General features: G+C 45.1%; 1 protein-coding gene across 5 annotated transcripts in view; it reads right to left on the bottom strand.

Moving 5' to 3' along the window:
* The window catches only part of MICU1 (mitochondrial calcium uptake 1), a 110790-nt gene that overhangs the window by 24180 nt on the left and 70931 nt on the right, over positions 1-15679 (bottom strand). For all 5 annotated transcript variants that reach the window (XM_075109378.1, XM_075109381.1, XM_075109377.1 and 2 more), the window contains one exon: positions 11854-12051. In XM_075109378.1, the coding sequence (XP_074965479.1) occupies positions 11854-12051 (198 nt within the window). The remainder of the gene's footprint in view (positions 1-11853; positions 12052-15679) is intronic.

The following is a 15679-nucleotide window of genomic DNA, read 5'->3' as shown; positions in this document are numbered from 1 at the left end:
CCAACTGCTGCGCTGCTCGGACGAAGCGATGCCCTGCGCTGCTTCTCCTGCAATTACGCCCACGCCTATCAGTGCACGGGCTCATCTGAGAGCTATTGCGTGGCCTTGCTAGTCCATACACACCAGGAAAGAACATGAAGCATGGCCACGTCACAGTTTTTGAAGGGATATTAAGCACAAATACCATGAAGCACTGTAGTCCTGCTGTGTAACAGTCAGCATATTCAAGTTACTCGGTTTTTATTTTTCGGAAATAGTCCTAAACCTATCTTCTCTAAATTTGATGTAGATATTCTTGAACTTCAAACTATCTGCCACCAGGAACCCAGCAATATAATTTCTATCCTCTTTAAACACTCATATTAGCAAAATACCTAGCTATATTTTAACAGGCTCTTAAATTTCTAGGAAGACTTCTCCTAGAAACCAATCAAACAAAGTATGTATTCCCCCAAATCTCATCTAAAAGCATCTAAAAAAACAAACGTGTGTGCTCCACTTCTTATTTCCAATTGAGATAGCAAAAAAAAAACACCCTACAAGGACTTCTGGATGGAGAGAAGTGTTGAGGGATGATTTTTGAGCTTATTTATGCTGGCTAAACAAGCACCAATAGCAGAAATATTGCTAATACTAATTCTGTCAGGTTTAGGGGTACGTGAAAAAGGTGACCTGTTCTGAGAGCTGCGGTGTGTGTCATAAGGAATCAAAAGGGTCTGGGAAGTAATGATTTGTAGGGTAATATTCAGATTCCCAGTATACGACCCTTTAAAGTGGTATTTGCTCAAAGCTTTATTTGACAGGCTGTAATACATTATTTATCTGCAAACTACTGCAGCACTAGATGTTTACTGTTCTGGAGAAGCAGGCTGCCAGGATCTCTTTTAAAGTTGCATATATAACTATGACAGAGGAAGGTAAAAAAAAGGGGGGGAAACACTGTGTACATCTTCCTAAACCCCAGCAACCTCCTCTGTCAAAAAAAAAAAAATCTATTTGGGAACAAGCTGTAGTATTTGCACAGGCACTAAATTATTGTCAAAAAAAGAAAGCAAGGCAAAAGTTTCTACAGACTTTTTATTTGGCAAGATCAAAGGTTTCAAAATATTAAGGTTTTTTGTTAATTAGGCTGAAAGATTCCAGAGCGCGCGGATCTAACACACTGGGTTTTGCAGGGTGAAACTCAGCCTGCTCCAGACACAGCCTGACGTAGCGTGCCGGCAGCCTGCAAGAGCCACTGGATGGGACCAACAAAGCCCAATTACGTTATTTGGTAAAAACCAGCCAAAGCAACAGCTCTAAAGATTATCAGATCTACCGACAGCAAGAGAAATGCGAACGGGAAGGATGCGGAGGAGGAAACGCCAAACCCAGCCTGAACCATCCTGCACAGGGTGTTCTGGCCATCACCCCGCAATGCCGGGCAGCGCAAACCCGGGCTGCCCGAGGTGGTCATTCCAGGTGCTGGATAACTCGTACAGAAAAGCAAACCACGACCACCACGACCCACCTCCAATGCCTGGAGCAGGCTGAGAGGCTCCCTGCCTGCAGCACTGCAGCAGCTCTTGCTGCAACACCAGCTGTGCCGAGCTGGCATGCTGCCTACTGCTGATGGCGGTCCCTGCTCCTCCAGGGACGGGCAGGCAGCACCACGAAACCCTCGGGTTTGGAAACCACTTCTAACCTCATAAAACTAGCCAGAGCATCCAAATTATTTAATTGTCCATTAACTCCCTCCCCTACCTCATTTGCTGCACTCAAGCATGGGTTGTACAGCTGGATCAGGTCAGGAAAAATGCTCCCACTGCTACCAGCAGCAGCTTGCTTCTCTTTAACTTAAAAAAAAAAAACCACCAAAAAAAGGAACAAAAAAACCCACAAAAGAATTAAAGACGGGGGAGCTATTTTCACACGAGAAAAATCCAACCTTCTGAACGCTTTCCCTGTTTGCACTTTCCCTCTGCTCTCCAAGAACAGCTTAAGTGAATATCTAGCAGCCAGGTTAAAAATATACATCTGTCAGCAGCAGCAGCACGATCCCAGCAGACGAGGTGTTTGATAGATGCTTTTGAGGTGTCATTGACCTTGGCGTGCCACTGCTGCCTGCAAGGGGGAAAATTAATTCCAATCACCGGCAACTTATTACCCTTTAATGAGCAATTAATAAAGGTTATGTAAAGATGGCCGCACCTGAAATTCCTCCTCATGAATCAAAATAACTTCTTGCCAGCTCTGAAAAGATCTGCATTATGAAATTTCGTACAGTGGAGGAATGAAAGGATGGAAACATAAAGGAAAGGCATCAGTAATACTAAGGGGAAAGAACACATCTGATGAATTAAAGGGAAGCACTTGCCTGACTGCTGGGATGGAGAGGGGGAAGAGGTGAGCAGCCACTTCTCACAGCTGCGCCACTACTCCCAATTCCTGCCCTCGACAACACTCCTGGTACCTTGGCGCAGGGAACAGAGCAGCTTTTCCATCCTACATGCTCATTGAATGAGAAAAGAGCAAAGTTTGGAAGCGGTACGAGTTCCCAGCTCCACCGCAGGGATACCCATGGGGTGGCGGAGCTGCAAGTACCCGAGCCAAACTGTTACTCTGAAAAACACAAATAAAAATCTCCATGGAACTGATATACACAATTTTATTATGAAACATAGTGCTCTCACTGCTTGTTAGAGTTTATGCTGTTTCTGCCTGACCTTGGCGCGCAATTTGATTGGCAGCAGTTTGATTCAGCCTAGCAGGGAAAAGGGAGTGCCAGCATCCTGCTCCCACATCCTTAAGGCACCAACAGAAACGAAGTGAGGAGCTGAAGCACAGACGGCAACGCGTGGAGGTGCAGAACAGCTCTGTATTCAGAGCTTGAAAGGGGAAAAAGAGCAAGAGGACTAAAGTGTTTGTTCAAAGAGCAGAAGGATGAGGCAGAAGTCAGATACCAGCTACAAGAATTGCTCACCGGAAACTTCCCAACCAGCGATTTTAGCGTGCTGTTATCATGCAGGACTTGATTTGTATTTATTTTGGGTTGTGCTTAAGAAGCTGGCTGACATTCTCACCCAAGGTAGTACAGCAAGCCCATTGGGTGATAAACATTTCGTTTTTCCCTCTGATGAACAAAACGCATTGCCCATGCTCCCGTAGTTACCGCACTTGCGGGTCCACGGGAAGATGGAAAACATGGAACCCTAAATGTCTGCTTTGATTTTTGTCAGCTAACCGGGACATTGCAAACGCCTCAGCAATGGCTCCGCAATATCCAAACAAAGCCGCAGAAGCTTCCAAGATGGTTCCTGCCTTTCCCACCTCGTTAACAGCACAAAACCCAGCACCAGCACAAAATCCTGCACACCTGCTGAGCCTGCCAAGTGCACACTAGCGTTGGTCCAAAGCCTTCCCCTGTTTGGGGCTTGTGTGGATGTACATCACCCGGCTAACGCAGCCATACAGCTGCAGTCCCAACGCGTTCACACAGACGTCCCCAGCCTCTCACCCATCAACTTCTGAGGCTTTGTTAACTGAATTGTGTGCACATGAACAAAAACATCTTTACTAACTAGCTTATCCCTTCTCTTCATGGACTCAGCGATACAAACCTCCACACACTCTTGTGACAATGCAATTAACCAAAATACCACTCCAGATTCTATTTGCAGGGGTGCTGCAAGAGGCTCTGCTGCCTGCACGAGCGCAGGGCTCGGCACGCTGCACTGCGGGAGCTCAGGAGTGGATTTACACACACTTCATAAACCAAAAGGAGCCTGTTGTTACAGAGCAAAACCTTCTACTGCTACTAATGACACAATAAATAGAAATTCCAATAAAATCCTCAAACGGCTTCCCCTGCAGAGCCACTGCACCAACCACGTTTAAGCCACTCGGTTCAAATAAAAGCAAAGCAGCACATACCGTAGTGGGTATTTTATCACCAGGCAGTGCGATGGTTGCTTTAATCAGTCCATGAAGCACCCACTGCAAACGAGGAGATGGCAAAGCTGCTCCCATGCGTTCGAGCCATGTCCCAGCAAAGCTGACAAGCAGCTGCAGCACCTCAACACACACGTATTGTCACACCCATGCCAGCTTCACTGGCACGCTTCCCACTGACCGTTCTGGTCTGCCGACCACAGGACATTCTCAGCTTGACACTGGGTACCTGTTTGGTGTCACTGCCCTTAACCTCAGTGTGTCAGTGCCCGTCGTAGAGCTGCAACTGCTCACTCGTCACTGCTGCTGGGGCAGACCCAAGTAACACCTAAGACACAATTTAAGAAGTGGCTGCCTGAGTGCTTTTACTCAATGCCACTCCAGCAGGTATGTATGAAGACAACCACATAGCTAGACAGTCTTCCTGTGCTCACAAACGCTGAGCATGGAGTTGACCGAAGCAAAGCCCAAGGGCCAGTATGCCCATCGGTCCTTGAAGCACACCAGTTAGCACCCCCAGGATGTCTCACCAAGCATTTCATAGCTGACGTGCAGATACTTGACTTATCATCCTGAGCCCCCCCCAGCCATCTCACAGCTGATACCTGACTCTTCCTCCAGCTTTCAGAGCAAGGCACTGGAAAGGTTTGATTTCGCTGACATGGACGATCTCCCGGTTCGCTTTTGCAGCCTGTACTGGGGAGGAATTAGGAATAGTGTTTACGGCATCTTCTGGTACAGGCACGAAATACAGCTTTTGGCACCTCACCCGTGACGGTCAACCACACACCCACCCAGCGGCACTCTCCCTGCTTAATGAAAAAAAAAGGACTGAAATTCAAGGTGCCTTGTATTTAAACTAAACTTCCCCTAGTGCACATTTAAACCCTTCATTACCTGGTCTGCCACTACTGATTGATGAAAATTACTTGCCTCAATCTTCTTTCCAGTGACTTCTCATGTTTACTGAGACTGTTATATCTCCCTTCTGTCTTTCCTTTAAGCTGCACTTGCCACAGCCTTGTAACTTATTCCTATTTCCCAGATTTTTTTCCATTGTAGCATCCCACTCTGAATTCTTACCAAGTTTTTGGCTGACATTGGACAAAAACTGAATGCCAGCTTTCCCCCAAACCCTAACCAAGACAGTAGTCAACCTGCAAGCTTCAACATGACCCTTTCCACTCACACACCAAGACAAAAGCAGGCCACCAGAAGCTTTGAACGCCATCAAGAACATGATGAGCTGTCCAAATAATTTCAACTGCCTGCCTAGAAATTCCCAGCTATTTATATGCTGGGCTGTGACTCCTTAACTACAGAGTTTCCTGACATGAAATTATTCATGGTGGTCAGATGATCCCACTTTTAACTGGAGATGTCACAAAATCCTGTCATCCAAAACGCCTTCATGGCTATCCATCACAAAGTCATGGTCATCAGCCTTATTTCTATTCCCTAAAACTCCTAACACACTAAACACAGAAGAGGGAGTATACAGATCTGTGGGAATAAGCCTGAGAACTCCTCTTTCTTTGAAATAAACCCATCGTGGCTTTGTCCATCCCTGACTCTAGTAAGGACTTCTGGGGCAGGAAGCCTCAGTGCCAAGTTTCTCTTCCCTTCCGGAGCTGTTGTTTAAAGGTTACTGGCTATTGACATACCTTGAAGCTAGAATCAAGGGATGACAACAGTGACACAGACCTAGAGCGTACGTTCCCAGACTCAAATAGAGGCAGGTATGATCTCCAAGACATCCCATCCACTGACCCCTTCATTCCCAATGTGCCTCTGCCAGCTGGGATTGACCAAGAGAAAGAGGTTGAGGCTGAGCTTGGTATGTGATAGCACAAAGGGACAACTGGGTAGCAGAGGATCACCGAAGGAGGTCTCCGCTCGGTAAACAGATCTTATCCTCCACCACCGCCTCCCATGTCTCTTGGCTTCACGTCATCCATCCTGCAGCTGCACAAGCAGTCTGTAAGCGCACATTTGGTCTGTTGTCTTAGCAGAAAAGAAGCTCCTAAGCAACACAACAGAACACAAAGGTAAAAGCCAAGCTGCTCCGGGTTTTTCTTTGGTTCCCTAAAAAGCGACTGCTTTTTAACTTTATTTTCAGCTTATTCATATTCCTCTCCCTACTCTAATTCTGTGCTTTACCTATTCCCTCTCACAGCAGCCATTGTTTGCCCTTCACCACCCCTGGGGCTTGGACTGCCTCCCTCCCACTGCTCGTGACCCAGCTGCAGCGCTTCTGCTCCCTGGGGCAGGAGCTCTCGAGCCCCACGGTACACATTACCGAGCCTGGGTCCTCCCGATGCTGCATCCCCACCTCACCTTCCCATTGAATCGCTCATCCTCTGGGATAAACAGAGGACCTGTGAGGCACATTTTAGAGTTTCAGTTTTTAATGATTAGCCCGTCCTCCCCTCCTTCCCCACAACACACTGAATGGTTTCAAAGTGTATCTTTTAATACCTCATAGCAGAGCCTCACTGAAGCATCCCAGGTGACTCAAACCGTTCTTAATACGTTTGCACATCAGAGATGCCACAGTGACAGACACCTCAGGTAAGCACTGCAACCAGGTCAGGAAATCACTAACAAAGAACCCAAGCCATTTTTTATATCTGCCATTAGCTGCTACATTGAAGAGACAACTTCACAAATGCTGGTTTGGGTTTTCATATATAAGGACCATGTGAAGGAAAAGAAAGCAAGCAGGGGACTAAAGAAGGAGATATAGATATAGAGGATATAGATATGGAACTAGATACAGAACCAACAAAACTACATGTAAGTATACAAAATCCATTACAGGATGCAGAGAAGGAAGAATTCATATGGAAAAAATAAAAGGGAAAACATTACATCCCCCATCACTGTCCCCAGAGCGGGCAGTCCAGCAGCGAAGCTGATGGTGAGTGTATTAGCAGGTAAAGGACAACTTTGTGAGACAACACGGCTAACCGTGATGGACTGCCATAAGGGTGACTTTAAATAAAAGGTCTCGTGCAAGTTTGATAGCAAATTGACCTCCAAAAAGTCCAAGCTTTGGGTCCTTCCTTAAAGTTTAGCCAATCTGACACTGCCAGACTTCATTTTTCAGGCCAGTTGAAACAATTTAAGTTACTCTTTTCTTCCACTTATATCACTGCAGCAGATACAAGATACGTGACTCACTACTGCAAACTTTGTTACCTATGTTAACAAATCACTGAAAAGCTGTATCAGTCTGCAAGCCCTTATAAAAACAAGGCAGAACCCAAAAAATCTTGAGTGAGCTGGTAACACAGCAGTATTTCATACTTGGTATCTGAGTAATCCTGTACAAACCATGCCAGCACCAGGACTCAGAACAGAAAGGCTATTATGCTAAAAACAGATCGTGAAAAATTAGAAATGTCTTCTGAAACCAGAACATTCATTAAGACAGGGTCGAGATCTGGGACTTTCTAACGAGATATGTGCAGAGGCAAGAGCGTCCATCACCCCTTCTTCATAAAAACTAAACCAAGCAGCAATTGTATTGTCATTGGTCATGGGAACAGGAGTCTCCAGGGTAAAGTTACTCCACATCACCCGTCACAGAACAGACACATAAAATAAGGGATTTTTCTGGACAGCAGCACCGACGTGTGGTACCTTTGCCATATTCTCACAGAACCCCATTTTACCTCTTTGCTCTAGTGCTTGGAAGACTTTTTGCTGGGGAGGGACCGCTATCGGGGCATCCTTGATCCTTGGGTAAACAACAATCTGCAATGATCCCTATTTCTCAGCATAAGGATACACATCTGCTCGAGGATCTGACCCTTCAACCTATCTGGGAAGCTCCTCCATGGATAGCTGCATCCCACCGCCTCAAAGCGCAGACCCCAGATCACACCGATCTGAGACGTGGCGTTGCTCGAAGCCGTGCAGCACAACCTTGCCTCTCCAACCACGGCATCTCCCGCCAGGGAGACAGCCCCACACCTGCAAGGCGTAGGGCTCTGTTAGTACCTGCTTCGTGAATTCAGCTGAGAACAAATGCCCTCTGTGAGTGACTGTCAGGAGAACAATGGGCTATAGAAATCTCACTGTGGGAAAATAGGAAAAAAAAACTTTACCAAGGTCTTACACCATAGGCACACATATCCCACTGCTGGCAGAAAGAGACCTGGGGAGATAAAAGAAGACTAAATATGGAGATTAAATCACTGCTCTTAGTGTGTTTTGGGTTGCCCTTCAGGGGTGACACAGATGTGGAGAACAACAGGCTAACACATCTTTTCTACGTGCACTTAAAGAAATTTACAAAAATTTAGGCTGGAAGAGACCCACAGGCTGGCTGGGACTCCTCTTAGTCCATCAGGGACACGGGAATATCTAGGACAGACACTAACAAGCCGAAATAGCATAAACAATGTCAAGTCCTATCCCTCTTCCTAACTCAGAGTACTTTCACTTCAAAAAAAAAAAAAACCAAAAACCAAAGCACCATTTGAGCCCAATACCGCCTGTCCTAACAGGACACGATATAGCTGCCGAGCCTGCCCAGACAAACTTGTCACCGTTTGTCACACTAACTGACAAGAAAAGGAAGTCTTTCCATAGGCGCTAAAGCAAAGCAGCATGAACGCAGTAAGAAAACGGCGAGGACCTTGCCGGGAGCCTGCCCCATTCGGTGGGTTGGCTCCTGTGGCTCAGCCGGGCCACCCCACAACGCAAGGAGGCGGCCACCGCTTCCTCAAAGTAGTCAAACTACAAAGAGTTGTAATAAGCTGTTAAAAGCTTATCCTCGCCCTCTGGCTGTGGTTACCTTTCTTATCCTTCTGTCCCGCAACTAGGCTGATTGCTGAGTTTCCATAAAATGGTAGAAAATATACTTTCATCAAAAAATAAGCAGAAGGGGAGGAAACACCAGGCCATGGTTACTTAAATATACTGTCAGCACTTCAGCAGTAAGGGACATTGAGATGTTCAGGGCTTTATCTGATCTAATTCCTCTGAGAAAGTTTCTGCTTGATCTTCACAAGAAACATGCACAGATATTTTGGTAGGAAAAAAATGAACCAAAATCAGTAAGAGGGAAGTGGGTTCAGGTGGTCAGAAACTATTGTTCCACCTTCATAATCAGTAGAAGAAACCAGCTCTCCAGTGTATTTGTATTAACTGCAGATACGCCTGGATCCTGAGGTGAAGGGCGTTTGAAAAAAGGTCTTACTTAAAGTACATCTTTTGTGGAAGAGAGAAAGCAAGCATCCCAGTTTGAGAACAGAGGCACCGTTTCACTTGAGGGCTGCACCGGCCCCAGGAGATATTCTTCAGACCTGCTCACAGTGCATTTCCCCAAAGCCTTTTCTGGAGTTCAGACACCAAACGTGAACAAAAACTGGTTTTCAAATTAACATCCCAGCTTCAGACCATGTACTAATTTTGCTAAGCCAGCAAAGGATGAGTAGATGAGGGTACAAGAGTTCAGCTGAGCCCCTGGCAGGTCTGCCACCATCTATTTTCTGCTCCTCCTTGTCCACCGGTAACTCTAGCCACGCCAAGAGAAGGATCCAGAGATGATCTGTATGAGACAGAACAAGGCTGACAAAGGACCTCTGTGCTCACAGGCTCATTACCCAGACACATAAAACAAGGGAAGCCGTTAAAAATCAGCTATGTGAGTTACCTGATGCTCTGTAATAAAGTATTTTCTAGCGACACTTCTCACATCTGTACGGGTCAAGGTAAATATTTGAGGGAGATCTCTTCTCTGAATTACCACATTTTGAAGTGGCTGAGTTCATTAGAGCACTCCCTGGAAAAGGAGCAATGCAAACCCACTAGACACTTGTGTGAAAAGCCGCTTAACCATGAACAAACACATCAAACGTGATGCAAGGAAAGAAGGTGGGAGATCATGTCAAAAGAGATAAAAGCTGAAAAGCAGAGGGGCCATGTTGCATAATGCTGAGGACAGAAATAGGTCTGTGTTGTCTAAATAGATGAGAACTATGAACAGAAAAAATCAGGTGCTTTAGTATCATGAACTCAGGAAAAAAATGTTTGGCAGAACAGAACTGTTACCTTTGCATAGGTCAAATTTTCCAGTTAAAACAAGTATCAGAAATACTAAGCACAGCATGGTACTGTGCTCAAGGGCGCTCTCAGGAATTCAGTAATGATGCATTCATGATATTCTTTGACTTACCAAGACATAAATATTTTGTACGCTCCCCAATCAATAAATAACTTGTTAGAAAGGCAACTAACATTCACCAGAAAGACATACAATTGTCTGAAATCACTAAAAACTAAATTAATTCTAAACTGTTGCAGGAGGAAAAGAACAACAAGTACCATGAAACAGAAAAAAAACACAAAAAACCAAACCAAAAACACCATTCCTTCTTAATGAGGTAAGTGGGGACCCGTGAAGGGAGCAGAGGACTCCAGCACGGGGTCCGGAATGACATTTCAGTGCCTCCTCATTGCCCATCCCCGAAGCAAACGTGGCAGTGGGAAACCAGAGCAGGATGGCAGGTGAACATCAAATAATCTCTATTTCTCTTCCCTTGGCATTCGAGTTTCAGCTTATGTTTCTTAACCTGAAAAAGTATTGCGTTCATTCTTAATTTGTAGAGACACTGAGGAACCGACGATTTCCAGTACACGAAGAACATTTTCTTCAGCCAGCCTATTCCCCCTGCAAATGTAGAGCCATACCACCCGCTTCAACGACCGGTTAAATGAAGCCAGCGAACTGGACAATTACCTTCATAAAAAAAGTATCAGTCCTTGAGACAGGTTCCTACGTAGATTCATAAAACTCCAAATAAAAAAGGGAATAAATTCAAGTTAAGTTCGTAACAACTGACTTAATAGGAACTTAATAAAATGCTGTCCATTAGCTGGATCACACAACCTGAGCGTGCAGACATTTGTACATCAGACTGAAGCAGTAGTGAGCTCTGTTGTCTTAAACAGGTTATGGTTGTGGGAGGATCTTCTTGTGCACAAAATCCCCTTTTCTGAGGCCAATGAAAGCCTGGCTTTGCTCAAGTCAGGTCAAACCTCTGGAGCAGGCTTAAGGAAGGGCATAATTTTTTGAGTCAGCTTTTCTTGGGAGCTGATACACAGACCAAGAGTCCCCTGTTGCTATTCTTGTATTCTTGTTGCTATTCTTGTAGTTAAAAGAACTAAATTTTGAAGCTCGATACTTAAATTCCAGCTATGTGTCTGGGAAGAGGGAGATTGGGAGCTGCTATTAACTCCTGGTAATGCAAAGGTAGAAGGAGACTTTCATTTCAATTGAAGGGTAAGAGTCTCGGACTATATGGACATTTCTTATAATGCATGTTAACCCAGGAGTGAATAATGGAGGTCACATACCAGAGACCACCTATTTAGCAGGATTCACACGAGGCTTGAACACTTACTCAGCCAAAATATTCAAAATAGTAAAGCAAACAAGAAGGTGGGGACAAAACCAGAGATGAAGAGTTTTGAGATAGTTATGAACGCTGGTCCTTCAGGGCACGGGCTGCACACTAGGAAAGAGATAAACCCTCCTTGGGAAGGTAGCAACAGACTGCTCATAACCTCTTTTGTCTTTTTCTAGAGCCATAATCAGCTCCATCAGCAGCGCCAAGGCGTTGGAAAGGCAAGCACCATGCGGAGGGACACACAGCCGGGATGTGCCAGCGGCTGCTGCAACTCCCCAAGAGCAGCTACCAACGCAGGCTGGAGATGTTCCTGGGGAGTGCCACAGGCACCAAAATGCTCATCAGAAATTCAACAGGTTTGATCCGTGAGTGATATGAGCCACTGCTGTAGTAATTCACTCCAAACCCCTCCCATGCTCTTGCTCTTCCTCCAGAAACCATGCCATGCAGCACTATCCATGCTGCACTGCCCTCTCCACCATACGTAAAAAATGACCCAAACCTCGAGCTTCAGAATATCGTGCTGCAGTTTGCGCTGGAAGTCGAGGAAGTGGGAGATGGTCAGCTTCCCCTTCAGATCTGCCCCAAAGAAGTACGTTGTCAGCGCAGAGTTGAAGCCAGTTTTCAGGGTGTTCCCCGTTGTAGACCGGTCTCTGTGGCGCATGCCCATGCTGGTTTGGGAGCGAATAATGCTCTGGACCTAAAAATAAGAGGGGCATGTTAGCATCAAACACACCATTTGGATTTATACTAGTCAAGTATCAGCACATAGTACTCCAGGCTCAGATGTGTCATCCTCTTGTGGTTTGTTCCCCCCCGAAATACTTCTTAAAAAACATGACAATTCAAAAATTTGGCTGAACTTGTGCTTTGTTTTTTTCAGTCCTCTTTAAAGAAAGAAGAGTATAAATTGCTTAAAATGAGTTTTAAGAAACAATTCACCCAGTTTGCAGACAAGCATTTTAGCATTGATCCTATGCCTGGTCAGCAGAGAGCAGCTTGTTCCCAGCAAAGTCGCAGGAGGAGAGAAAGCCGAGGCAACTGAGGAAAAGAAAAAAGCCTGCACCCGTTTTAGAGCTTCCACTCCTACTTCACTGCCCATCCTTGTTAGTTCACACCAACCCCAGTTAGCTCACATCGCATCTCCTCTCCCCTTGTGCGCAAAACCAGGGCTTTTTTACCCAAGGGCACCCCTCCCTTGCTGCCTGCTGCTCTCTGCCGCAGCTTGAAGCGCCGTCCCTGGGGCTGTGCGGCAAGCTGAGCTGCAGGTGGGGGCTGACCCACCCAGAGCAAAGAGCTCTCCAAAAGTCCTGCACGCTGCATCAGCCCAAATACAAGCCCAGTGGCAGCACCAGCAGAATAACAAGTAATGCAGAAGTTTGAGTTACCTGCAGACTGGGATATCTGCACAGACAGCCAAGCGTGAAAGCACACATTTTAACAGCAAAATCTCGATGTTTTTAACAAACCACGCAGGCAAAGAGCATCCTCCTTCCCTGAGCTCTCCACAGTGCCCTGTACCTTCTCAAAGGCACCGTTCAACTCAAGGGGATGCTACAGGGCAAAAGATGTGCAGGACAACTTCCCTACCCTCTGCGATATGACAAGAGGTTGAACTTGAAGGATGTGACAGCCTGAAAAATCCAACAGTTAATTATTTTAAGTGTCCTGTGCTAATTTAAGGGGGCAGCCAAGCCAAATGCTCACCTCCTGTCTCCATCCTCAAGTATTTCACTACCCCCTCCCAGCACTCGCCTGTCTGAACGACTATTGCAGAGTTGCGAAGCTGGGGTTATTCTCTGCGTAACAGCCAATCTCTTCCGACAAGTCAGAGGATTCATATTAAGGACAACAAGTGTGAGAAAAAAGGGGGAAAAAAGCCACCTGATGTGCTGCCCAGCACCCAGCCTCAACAGCACAGGCTTCCCCAAGCTTCAAACACCGCTGCTTTGCCTTCAGCCTCTTCCTCCTGCTGACAAAAGTTGGAAGGGAGGAAGAAAAACAGCTGCCAAGAGCTCCAGCTGCCAAAAGGATGCCAGAACCTCGTTATTGGGGTATATGGCGTGTGCAGTTTTTTCCTAACAAGAGAGCAAGCGCTGGAACAACCCCAAAGCGGATGCTCTGGGGGAGAGCACTGTATCAGTGCCAGGCTCACCTCACTTGAAACGCTGCCTCTGAAGCACAGGCTACTGGCTATTCTTCCACTACAAAGAGAACCAAGTCAAGTCAGAGGAAAAAAATACAGAAGAAAGGTTTTGGGGTTTCTTTTCTTTGAAATATGCACTGTGAGATGAAGAAGTATTTTTGCACTGTAAATAGCAAGTCCTTGTTTTGCTTTGTGCTCTACTTTAACTGCGAGCTCTGCATGCACATTTTGGAGACAAATATTTATAAACTGTCTGAAGCAATGCAGTTGATGACCAGCTTGGAAAACTGCCCCTGTTTCTGCAGAAGCAAGTGTTTAACACACTGCAGGCTGTTCGATAGAGCATCTTTTCCTGGGTGTTATTTATAAGGCATCCTACACCCCTCTTCTCTCCTCATCTATAACAAGCATCAGACAGTTTGAAAATCCATCTGTGGGCACTGGAGCCAAAATTATTTGGCTGGTCTCTGTTTTGGGTAATCCTTCTAATACCCAGAAAGGCAGGCAACCACTGCAAGAAGTTGCCCTCCAGCCCAACCAGAGCTGTCCTCCCCCACAGCTCATCAATCATATGAGGATGGGAAGCACAGAGATGCTTCACTGTCTTTTGTACATATTTCAGTTTAAGTGTTTGGGATCTGTTTCATCTTTTGCACCAGAGGGGGAAAAAAAAAAAATCAAATAAAATAGTTAATGGTTTGAAAGAGAAATCATGACTAACACTGGGAGTTTAGTACTTTTCATCTGACTTCTTAATTAAAAAGTAGAAGAGTAAACTAACCATTTACATGCTGAAGGATGAGAAGTTGAAGATGATACTGATGCAGGCACCAAACTATAGAGCACTATGCACTAACCATATGCATCCACTAGAAAAAAAGTCTGAGGCTTTATAGTGAGGCCTCAAGAAATTCATTATTTTCTTGTTAGGTAGTTAAAGCCTCTGACCCGCTTGTATATTACCTAAATTACCACAAATAATTTTCTTCCTTGATGAATACTCGTCAGGTTTGTCAGATGTTAATGAGAAGAGACCTGCTGTCGGCCATCTCCAATGACAACGTGTGAAAAAGGGGTAAGAAATTCATTCTCGTGTGTTCACAGATGGCGGGGATGGTACAATGCTTCTGTGATGACCCTTCTCTTTCCCTTCTTTTTCTTCCTGTTGTCCCCAAAACGATGTTGCTCTTTTAAAGTGATGCCACCACTACCAGCATATTCCCTTGGAAGGGCCAGTTCCAGCTGCCCCTGCCAGGTAACATGTTTATGGTGCAGATCTGCAAACCCTGCCATGCTCTTATCGAGCATCTCCGTAAGGACTGAAAAAGAATATTTATCATATAAATTATTGTGTGTTATATTCTATATGTGTATAATATTATGTATGTGCCTCCCACTGAAGCTGTGCCTTTGCTTTAATTCTGTTTGCAAAATGCAGCAAATCAGTTGTAGCGATATCTGCAAAGATATTGTCAGCTTCTTCTCACTTTGCAAAACAGCTCCTTCATCCTGTGACTCGAAAGCTCTGGAAGATCAGCCTTCACCAAAAGACTCTGATGCTAACCAGGAATTTTATTCCTTTATATAGAGGCAGTGACGCATATAACAAGCTTAACAAAATTATGTCCTTCTTCCTAAGAATTTTTATATGACTTAATGTACATATAACTTCCCTTTGCCTACCAGATGATTTGAAATCGTTTAATTCAATTTTGCACTTTCATCTTCACAGGCTTCCGAAACATTCATCCTCAAGAAACATTCTTTTACTTTACATATCTAATAAAAAAGCTAAACACGACACCTGCATTAGTACCTTGGCGTCACTGCATTTTTAGTAGGCGGTTAACCATCCTCCACTTCTCTTAAATTCATTTATCTCCATAATTAATTTCACTCTAGAACATTAGTAACTACTGTAAAACACCATTTGAATTCTTAAATATTATCAGATAGCTGCAGTGGAGTGCTATATTCATGCACTACGCAAACAGAAGGAAGAACAGTATTTTTCACTTGGGAAAACAGGAAACTCAGAATTTTTCATAGCTACATCAGTATTTTGTAGGGAGGCAGTGCCAAACAGCACAATAACCTGGACACAGCGCTGTATTCAAATCTGCGCTCGAAGGACAATTAACTCACTCCAGGGTTTACAAACTGTCGCGTGAAGGAATATCAT

The sequence above is a fragment of the Phalacrocorax aristotelis genome, chromosome 14 (assembly GCF_949628215.1).
Source record: "Phalacrocorax aristotelis chromosome 14, bGulAri2.1, whole genome shotgun sequence".
Taxonomy (NCBI): domain Eukaryota; kingdom Metazoa; phylum Chordata; class Aves; order Suliformes; family Phalacrocoracidae; genus Phalacrocorax; species Phalacrocorax aristotelis.
The sequence above is the reverse complement of the archived record's forward strand: the minus strand, read 5'-3'. Positions and strand labels throughout refer to the sequence as shown.